Source organism: Carassius auratus, unplaced genomic scaffold, assembly GCF_003368295.1.
Source record: "Carassius auratus strain Wakin unplaced genomic scaffold, ASM336829v1 scaf_tig00216832, whole genome shotgun sequence".
NCBI classification, from domain to species: domain Eukaryota; kingdom Metazoa; phylum Chordata; class Actinopteri; order Cypriniformes; family Cyprinidae; genus Carassius; species Carassius auratus.
In genome coordinates this window covers 6453-17518 of record NW_020528755.1, presented here as the reverse complement: position 1 = coordinate 17518, position 11066 = coordinate 6453, and the positions used below count along the sequence as shown (strand labels likewise).

The 11066-nt window shown below is 38.0% G+C and overlaps 1 protein-coding gene across 1 annotated transcript; it reads left to right on the top strand.

The window, feature by feature from the left end:
- Window positions 1-9005: 9005 nt before the first annotated feature.
- Window positions 9006-10527, top strand: LOC113099014 (acid-sensing ion channel 1C-like). Its single transcript, XM_026264066.1, has 2 exons — window positions 9006-9272; window positions 9505-10527. Exon 2 carries the CDS (start codon window positions 9757-9759, stop codon window positions 10525-10527), a length of 771 nt encoding a protein of 256 aa, XP_026119851.1. The 5' UTR covers window positions 9006-9272; window positions 9505-9756.
- Window positions 10528-11066: the final 539 nt, after the last annotated feature.

Sequence of the window (11066 nt, the reverse complement as noted above, 5' to 3'; positions counted from 1 at the left end):
TTTAAAAAATGGGATAATTATGACATAACGTCTTTGTTGAACTGTCTCGAGGAGGTAAGAGGCTGGCTGGCAGGTAATATTTTTAACATTGAATGACTCTAAAACCGAAGTTGTAGTTTTTGGATCACCAGCTTCTAACATACAGATTAAAAAAACAACTGGGTCCTTTAAGTGAGAATTGTCATGCTTACACCAAAAATCTGGGAGTGATTGATTTTTGATAACGGCCTTAAATTTGAAAACAAGTTAACTTGGTGAGGAGTAGCTTTTATCATTTGAGATTTATTGCGAAATTAAAAGCATTTTTAACAGGAAAAGATTTGGAGACAGTGATTCACGCCTTTATTTCATCCAGGCTGGATTATTGTAACTCGCTGTACCTTGAGGTTGCTAATTGTTCCTTTTCCCGCCTACAAATGGTACAAAACGCTGCCGCCAGGCTTCTTACTGGTACTCGAAAGAGGGAAAATATTTGACAAATTCCTGCTTCACTTCACTGGTTGCAGGTTGAATACCATGTCAAGTTCAAGGTATTGTTGTATGTTTTAAGGGGTTAAATGGCCAAGCTCCTCAATATATTACAGACCTTCTTCCCCGGAAATGTTTAGATCCTTAAGGTCCTCTAACAAGTTGATACTCACTGTGCCACGAACTAGACTGAAATTAAAAGGTGATCATGCCTTTTCTGTTGCTGCTCCGCGTCTGTGGAATGATTTGCCGGAACACCTAAGGTTGTCTTCCACTGTTGATAGTTTGAAATCTTCACTAAAGACTTATTTTTTCTCTTTGGCTTTTGGTTAAATGTAATTTTATGTTGTGTTTTTATAATGGGTTATGATGTGATTGTGTCTGCTGACGTATTTATATATTTTATATTGTCTGAACTGATTGTACAGCACTTTGGTCAGCAGTGGTTGTTTGAAATGTGCCCTATAAATAAAAGTGCCTTGCCTTGCCTTTGATTTAACATATTTTCACCCAAATAAGGCAGCAGTCAGAACTCATGACATTTGTTATTACTATTTATTGATATTTTCTGTAGATTCAGTCATACTTGCACCCAATCTACAGTAAAATGCACAAAACACCTGGCCAGAGACGAGAGGGTTCAGTTGGTGAGAGGATGTAAATTGCTCGTCATGCCTACAGTTAAATAATTAGTCTCTGCCATAATATGCCAATTATGTTAAAGAGCTGCACCTGCAGATACCCATTACAGAACAGCAAATTATGAGAGGCTAATATCTGTGCTACTTTCATTTTTTTGGCTCCATGCTTTTTTTAGGAGAACATACTTAATAAATAATTGAGTTTTGTTGTAGTGTGTATTACACACAAGTGTTGTTAATCAAGTGCCATGGCCAAAATATTATAGCTTCATGTAGGCTAGATTTAGATTGTGTAACCTCCTGAATAGTTGTCGACCAGTATGAATTTTTAACATTTTAAGAGTTTTTGTAACCGACACAAGAGAGCGCTGCTGCTTCTCTTAAGCCTGCTGTGAAGTGTGGTTTTGCTGTCTGAGACAAATTTGAGGAAATGTCGTAGATATTTTTTTTATAGGTCAGAGTCATCAGTCTTGGATCTTTTAATGTGACATGCTCACTGGTGGCTAATAAATGGTTCTTGCATTGAATTTTAGAATTTATTACAGCTTCAGAAATTTTGCAACTCTTACAGTGACTGTCTAATGAGGAACCAGTAAGATTGGAACAAATGATCACATTTGCAAGTGTGAAAGATGTTCAGATACAACTGTTGGTCTTAGGTTAAACTTAAAGGAGTAGCACCTAAAAATGAAAATGTGCTCATCCCCAGGCCATCCAAGATGAAGATGAGTTTGTTTTTTCATTAGAACAGACAGAGAGTCCAAAACGTCACAAAAAACCACAAGGGGACTATATTAAATTTAAAGCAAATGCTTCCAGCTGAAATACGAGTTGTCTATCCCATCTCCAAGAAATAGTCTTGTCTGAATCAGGAGAGAAATATGCACAGAACAAGCAGTGTTTACAAGCGAAAACAATCCGAAACCGTTCTAAACAAATATGTTACATATTTGGGACAGCAGTGAATTGACTTTTTCACCGTTTAAAACATTATAATGGATTATGGAATCTTATTTTGGCCAAAGGGACAGTTTAAAGTGAACTCCATAATGATGGATTTGTTTCTTGTGCACACTCAGCATCTTGTTTCAAAAGACATTAATTGATGGACTGGAGAGGTGTGCATTACTCATTCTGACGGCACCCATTCACTACAGGGGATGCATTGGTGAGCAAGTGATATAATGCTACATTTATCCAAATCTTTTCAGATGAAGAAACAAACGCATTTACATGACCTGGCATCAAATGGCATTACATTTGAAGGCCTGAGGATGAGTAGTTTCAGCAACTTTTCACTCTTCTTTAAAGTGGGAATTCTCTGTGGGCTTTTAATAATGTTGCCTGTATTTTAATCAAAATTTCACTATTAATCCAAATGTTACTTTCTTTGTAAATATTTATGTACTAGCAATTTCTGAGAGAAAATTGTAGTGTTCCCTTTATCCAAAAACTTCAACGACCGTATTGCACTTGGTTTTGTTTCCACCCCTCTATCAATCCAACTGTCTGTGGGTGGAAATTAAAAAATGTGGAAAATCAATCTGTTATTTTAACAAAAGCCTGTGCTTTTAAAAAAGTTTGGTAGAATAGTGCATTATGACTTGTTTTGCATCATCCGGTGGAGTAGATGAAAAATAAGCAGGGATATCTTGGTATAGGTAACGTTTACATACACCTTGGTATAGGTTCATTTACGTACATCACCAATGTTGGAGCAATACAAAGGTGGTTTAAAACTCTGAACATTTTAACATTTAAATATCTTGTTTAGTGTTCCCTAATGTTCATGGTCATAGACCCTCTTCTCTAGACGAGAACCCCTCTGGTTTCATTGCCTATGTAAGCACTACATCAGCAGGAGATTTGAAACGCACTCAATAACCCATCAATACAGATCCCAGAACTGTGTGAACTGACTCTTGGTCCTGTTGATTATGACCCACTTTAACCAAAGATGGTGCATCTGTAAGCTTTCCCAAAGGAGTTACATCTCAATAGAGACTGTCTTGAGAGGTAAAAAGTTAACAGCCATTTATTATCTTGTTTGGTATACCTTCATCCATGAGTGATACGTACAGTATGAGAGTTGTGTATATCATTATGAAGTGACTCATATGTTTGGACTGCCGTTCGCTGTGAAAGGTCATCGTGTGCAGTCAGCAAACAGTCTGATGAAATTGCAGTGCGAATTGCTGATTTAAATCAGAGCTTTATAAGGAAAAATAAAATAAAATACTGCCCCATTGAGTAAACAACTGTATTTATATTTAGCTATTCCTTTTAAAATGCTTATCTGTTTTGTAGGTGTGCATGTCTCGTATAGTAATTGCTTCTGTGTGCATTTATTTGCACAATCCAATTTAATTATAATAGCATTATAAAAACAGAGTTGTTAAATAATTTTCTCAGCTTTCTAGTCTAGACCAGTGATTTGTGTGCTGCAGGGTATTCCAGCTCATGTTCAATTTCACGTTTTTGTTACTGGACAAGACCTGTTGATATTTTCAATTTCACAGTCCCTCCGATCTGACAAGTTTATTGTACGACAGGACTGATGTTTACCCTCAGGTCCACTCTCAAGAAAAGAGGTGTATCCTTTCTTTTATGCCTTTTATCTATTTACAGAAACCGTTCTTTTACCTGAGTCTTAAAATTTGCAAGAAAGAAACACAACCGAAAATACAGTTCAGTGTGTGACAACTTGTTACAAGACCACCTCATCATTATTAATGCATTGTATTATGCAGTCTTTTTATTTTTTTTGTCATTTTACTAATTATTTGTTCTTTGTAGAATGCAATTACAAGGAGAGTGTTATATTAGTATTAATGATATATATTATTCATTCATATGTTTTTTAAAGCTTTTATTTTTATATTTTTAGTTTTCATTTTAATTTGAGTAATTGTGTTATGTGTTTTTTGTTATTTTGATTTTTGTATAGTTATAGTACTTCAACTTTTTGGTTAGTTGCCAACACATCGTTTTTGTATTTTATTTAAAGGAATATCTGCCAGGGAGCTGTTGTTTGAGTTTTTGCTCAGACAGTAGAGTATGGTGCCAAGTAAACCCAAGTCATGGTTTTGATTCCCAGGAAATTAATGAATTGAAAAAATCTTTAGCTTGTGATTGTAATCTGTCACACTGGACAAACCCATCTGCCAAATGTATAAGTGTTCTGTAAATGTAGCTATTTTCTACATAAGAAAAGAAAAAACAATCCCATAAAGCAGCCCATATTTGGCATGTGCTATAGACAATACAGAAGTTCTGCCTTCTGTCTACCGTGATCTGTCATCCATGACAAGCTCAAAAACATTTAGTAAATAAACTTTACACATTTTAGCCTAACCATTTGTTTCTCGCCATGAAAATAGCAGTGGTAGCTGGAATGGCATTACAGTAAATTATAAACAAACAAACAAACACTGATCCAGTATCCTGAATTAAATAAATGAGGTGTTTTGGGTGTCCTCTACGCCCATCATACTGCCATGTTCTGCCATTAGTCACCGCACAGATTTAGATTGCATTAGATTGGCCGCAGATGTCCAATGATTTATTTCCTGGGTCAAGCAGTGTGGCCAGTGTCATTATGCTCACCGCCGCTTCTCAGTAAACGGTCTCAAGAGGCTTCTGCAAAACTGCAAAGCGTCATGATCCTCCATTGTTTACCGCATGTCTCAGCACGCATTAGAGAAGCAACCCTGATGCTCTTCTGTCTGTTACAAGCAGTTCACTGGTTCGAAATGAGATGGTGATACATATAATCTGTCTCAGTTTTAAGATGCTTGCATTTTTATATTAGCTGTGGCATTTGTCTTAAGGCATCGCACTTGAGTGTGCACGTCTTACTCCAGCGTTTAAGCTGACTTCAGCGATATTCCCACAGCCTGTAAAACAATGGGCACTTCATCCTTTTTATCTGAAAAATGACATGTGTCTGGTGAATGTGCTTTTATACGTGTGGAAGTCCATGTGCTCTCTGCTGTAGCGCTTTTTTCTCCAGTCATTGCTTATCTAGATGGTAGAATTTATTTATTTATTTATTCGATTTCATATTCACAGATAGCTGAGCAATAATTTGTCTTTTGCTCCTGCATGCAGAATATATTTCATGTGGCATAATTTGTTAGTATAAAACTGTCATCATTTACACTGTTTTTTTTTTTTTTTTTGCTTCCATGGAACACAAAAGATAATGTTACATTTCCATATAATGAAACTGAATGATTACTAGGGCTTGTGATGCACATATGTTTGTACTATATTTGTTAGCACATTTTGTTTGTGTATTTATCAAGATTGGATTTTTAGTTGTGATTAAATTAGAAAGCTATTGGCTATAACTTGAACATAATTATAATTAAATGGTAGCAGGCCAAATTTAAAAGGGGTCATGAAGTGAGAAATAAAAATATATGAAAACAGTTCTAAAATAGGCCATTCATTGAAGGTGCGCCTTAGAGTGTGGAAAATACGGTATATTGAAACAGATCTGCCAGAATGACAGGTAGTGGATTGTGCCACTTTATGATGTAATAGTGTGACTAAACATCACATCAGAAGAAGATCAATGCCTGCTTCCGAGTCTACATGAGGGGGGTTAAAAACAGGACAGAAAATAGCCTATGACTTCTAAATGTTTATTTTTCAAAAAATCTTGGTAACATTATAAGTGGACCTCAGAGAACAGTAAAAAAAAAAAGGGATCAGAGGCAGTTCATGACCCCTTTAACAATATTCCGTCCTGAAAAGCGTTACAAAATCTGAAAATCACATAGTTTTCTCTGAGATTTTCTCTGGATAGACTGAGATTTAACTTCTCCAACATATGTCACATCTAATTTTCCTGTTCAAACATAATGCTATAAGTAGCTGGGTTTCCATCCAAATGTAAAGCAAATCTTTTTAAAGTTTTTTTTTTAAGTGTTATCATTTTGGGGTGAATTATCTCTTTTATATGTGTTGCATTGTTGTTTGAAAGAAAGGAAGAGTCATAGCAGGTTGGCTAGAGAGTTTGAGTACTCCAGTACATGTAAACCAGTTTATGAATGACAGTAAGCCTCTTCTTCATGGCCTCTTACGACCAGAGGTCGACTCCCTGAAGGAGAAATCTCATGGTTTGTGCTAAGCAAGCTCTCAGCACTGACATGCTGTTGTGCTTTTCTTGACAGATGTCAAGTGCTCATGCATTTGTGTTGAATGAAGCTTTGAAAATATTGATCATATGTCGAACAAATCAATCATTGTGTGGTCCATATGTTCCCTCTTATACATATTACATAGCAGAAATGTTCTCCATTTGTAATTGACTGAGAATGCTTTTCAATTCCGGTTAATATAGAAAAATAGAATTTTAGTGTAGTGGGTAGAATAAAAAATAAATAAACTCATATTAAGTATAAGAGCAAAAAGTGCCATTTTTAACCAAGGAGGGAAAGTCTGTCAAGAAGGCTGTATACATTACATGTCTTCTACAGTTTGTCCAATCTAAAAAAAATCCCCAAAAATAAAAATTTATGCACATGTGCATCTTTACGTCTTACATAAACATGTTGGAAAAGTCACATGCGGTTAGTTTTTTTGTGTACTTCAGTTAAAAATGGTAGGGCAGGGTGAAAAACTCCACCTCATTTTCTCCAACTTCAGAATCCTCTGACATCATTATTTTACTTTTTTTTGTTTTTTTTTTTGCAAATGACTTTTGACTTTCTTTGCACGTCTGTGTGTGATTATGCAATGCGTGAGGTTGAGCTAGTGTAAGACAAGCATATCTGGTATATATAAGTATATACATTTGTATGTTTTTTTTTTTTTTGAAAATGACCAAACGTTTTGCTGGATAAAACTCTTATTCCTCGGCTGGGATTGTGCAGAGCCCTTTAAAGCTGCATTAAAACTGCAGTTTGGACCTTCAGCCCATTGGCCACCATTGAAATCCACTATATAGAGAAAAATCTATTTCCTCAAAAACCTTAATTTCTTTTCAACTATAGAAAGAAAGACACAAACAACTTGGACGATGTTGGAAGAACACTTATTTATAACTTCTTGTAATTTCAATTTAATTTCCTTTAGGGTGTGGCCAATTTACATGCACTCATGATTTGTAAGGGAACCTCTTCTTTATTTCTGAATTTAGTTCTGTTCCAGTTTAAAAATAGCAGTAGAATGTCTTCTGTATCTTCTCAAGTTAATTTAATTGTCTAGTGATGTTCCAGGTATTATTCATCTGTCTTAAACTGAAGTGAAACCAACTGAAACCGCAATATGTGGAAAGCCTGCAACAGGATAATATCACAAAACAGTTAAGCAAATCCACAGATGGTTGGCTAAGAGATAAATGGTTAAGAAAATGGTCAAGTAAGTAAGAAAGCCCTCAAAACTGCACTGTTTTAGTAAGTCGAAGCAAAAATTCTCCAGGTCAATGCAGGAGACCAATTAACAATTAGACAAAGAGCCTGCAAGTGATTTCCTGCCAATAATGGCTAAAACCCATAGTTTGCTAATTTTTTTTTTGACGTTTTCAAATTTCTGTAGTTTCACAGTGGTTTTGTTGGTGACTCTGCTCATGTCATTGTGTGTGTGATATGATGACCATGTACAATCTTTTATTCATTCAACCCTCAGGTGAAAGTAGGAACATACTCAAAACACCAATCACGATCACCCAGAGCACAACAGTGGGAATAAAGCGATTAGCACTTTTGGTCAAAAGCTCAATGGTGATGTTTGGATGTGGGAGGCAGCGCCCACTCTCTAATAATGCGATTCTCCTCCGTTTGAAGTCCAGGTTTAAAATTAAATCTAGTTTAGTTACACTGTTTTTCCATCTATTGCTCTTCATTCTAAATAGTGCATGTCAAAAGTACTGCTCTTGTATTTTTCCTTGTTAACAAATAGCTAAACCGCATCTGTCGCATCCGGGAATGTCAGGTAATCAATCATGCAGAGGTATGTGAAATATGAACCAGGTTTAGTTGTTGCATTATCCGTTTCCTTTTATTCAAAGATTGTTTAGTATGTGCTACCTACACATGGCAAATTCGCTGAGTCTAAACATAGCAACCAATTCACAGTGTGCCGTTCACAGTAATTTACATGTAGAAATATGCAGAATAATATTGTAATATGCTAATCCTGATGCTCAGCATATTTGATATAATGGAGAGCCTGAAAAACAGGATCCGGACATTACAATATTTGCAAAAGTCAGAATATGAATGCATATGCACAAACTCCATCTGGGCTCTGTGAATAGTTCTGAAAGCTATTTTTATTCTCTATTGGCCCGAATACAATATTTGATGTCAATTGAATTGCATCTATTTTAAAAAAGAGACTCCTGAACAAATAAATATAAATATAAAGTATTATGTCTTTATGTCCCAACCTCCTCTTGGGGCATTGATTGGATATTGATTTAATTCGGTTGAGAAGGATCTCTATCCCTGGCTGTTCATCCATTGTTATGGTAATTTATCTCCCTTGAGCATCATAGCAGCCGTAATCTCATGTCACTTAAGGCACGATTTGCAAGTGATCCCTGAACTATTAAGCCCCCCCCCCCAAAAAATGCACATCAAGCTGGTCTCTAATGACAGACACACCCGTTACCATTCAGTAAGATACAAAATCATCTCCAATCTCTCGTCAAACTCCGGCTACATTATTATGCAGGTTTAGTGGGGAAAAAGAGCGTGTGCTTCTCTGCAAAACCAACCACCTCAGATACAATCACATGGTGCAGATGGTTGCTTCTCTGCAACTACCTGTAGCTGAAATACAGCATTGCATGTTGAGAGCTTTTCCTATCACATGAAACCCAGAGTCAAAGCACCCCCAGCCCTGCTAGCACCCTCCCCCCATGTTTCTTGCATGCACACACACACACACACAGAGGCTGTGGTGAAGCAGACGCTCAGCAGTGGGATGGATCCTGACTACTAAAGAGCAACGGAGAGAGAGGAGGGGTGGCAGGCAGGCAGCCGGCAGAGGTGCATAAATCCTCATTTCCAGATCTGGAGGAAGAAACGTTTGCTGTCCGAGGCGAGACCACCACGTTGGCTTTCCAAAACACCAGGAGGCAGCGCTTGCCACAGCTCGCTGTGAATCCAGGAGAGACGACCAACCCAGCTAAGGCTGTCAAACGCAGAGGTGGGCTAGGAGGAGGTCTATGACCCTTGATTTTCAGCAGGGGAGTGGTGCAGAGGGACGTAGCTGGCGACGAGCAACAGACGCTCGGCGCTTGTAATCTTCCCATTCACTAATTCATTCCATGCCATTGTCATAGCGATGTAAAGCCATTCTGTGCCGACTGGAGGAGGCACACTCCATTTCCATCAGCGTGTTTTGGTTTCCCTTCACTTCTTTGTGCTTTCTCCCTCAGAAACTGGACAGCGTCACTCCTGTCTTTTCAAGTGACTTGGTCTTTCTGGAGCTGTCATTGTGTTTGGTTGTGCATGGAATGACAGCTGCTTTTTTTAGAGACGGCGGAAGAGGTCGCGGATGGAGTGAGGACTGCCACTAACTGGAAAGCTTCTTGAGAAATCTTAAAGAACCTTTTGTAAGACTTGCTGCTTTTCAAGTGTTTAGACTTTCCTTGTTGCACACTTTCTACCATTTGTCTCACTGGATACCAATGACAGCCATGAAGGGAGACTCTGAAGACAGCATCGAAAGTGTGAGGCCGTCCAGCCTGCAAGTTTTCGCCAACTCCTCCACACTACATGGCATGAGCCACATATTCGCCTATGGCCACATGACGTTCCGGCGCTTCTTATGGACACTCTCCTTCATGGGCTCTTTGGGTCTACTGATGTTTGTGTGCATGGACAGAGTGTACTACTACTTCGAGTTCCCCCACGTCACTAAACTTGACGAGGTGGCGGCGCCCAACCTCACCTTTCCGGCTGTCACCTTCTGCAACCTCAATGAGTTTCGTTTCTCGAAGATCACGAAGAATGATCTGTACCACGTCGGGGAGCTGCTGGCACTGCTCAATGAGAACCACCAGATTGCTAACCCTCACCTGGCTGAGCCAGAAGTCCTGGCTTTGTTGAAGGAGAAGGCTAATTTTGTCCACTTCAAGGCCAAGCAGTTCAACATGACGGATTTCTACAACCGGACGGGCCACGATATCAACGACATGCTCTTGCAGTGCACCTTTAGAGGGGAGGACTGCATCCCTCTAAACTTCACCACTGTAAGTTACCATAGTGGTATATTCTTCAAAGTTCAAGCACTATTGGTTTACAGGAAAATATTGTTTGACATGAGCTATACAGGGCCATTGACTGAGACAGAGTGTATTGAATTACGCAAACTAGTCCCCCCACCTTCAGACTACTGCTTTGTTGACAAGAGACTTCTCAGTTTTTTGCTGGTGCAGTGTAGTTTTTTTCCTCCTTGAAACCATTTGCAGCTGAAAAATCTATACGTTGGAATATGCAATTACATTTATGAATCAATGGCTGCTGGGCAGTTAAAATGACTGTCAAATAGCTACTTCTTAAAAGACATTACAAGAGTGCACATGCTCTCTCACTCAGTTCTTGACCAAGTCCAACTCTAATTGCACAAATGTACAACTAAGGCAAGATGAACTTCTGCCTGCAGTGAGAGAATTGTAACTTTAAAATGAGAACATGTTCAATGTCTTTTTGGTAATGTTTGCCATTTCTTGTGAGAAAAGCAATCAGCTCTAATCTAAACTTAATTTATGAAAATAATCTTCCTTCATATGGTAGCTTGATTAAAACATGATTGGCACATTTTAAATTGATTGAATGTAGATTGACAAGCAGTAAGTTCTGAGCTACGCTGACGAACTTAAGAAGCTTTGCATTAAAATGGTTTGTTTTATCTGTGGCACGTGTAGACTAAAGCATGTTGAGCAGTTCTGTTATTTGATATTTCCCACTTCATTCCATTGGTAATTTAGCTACGCCT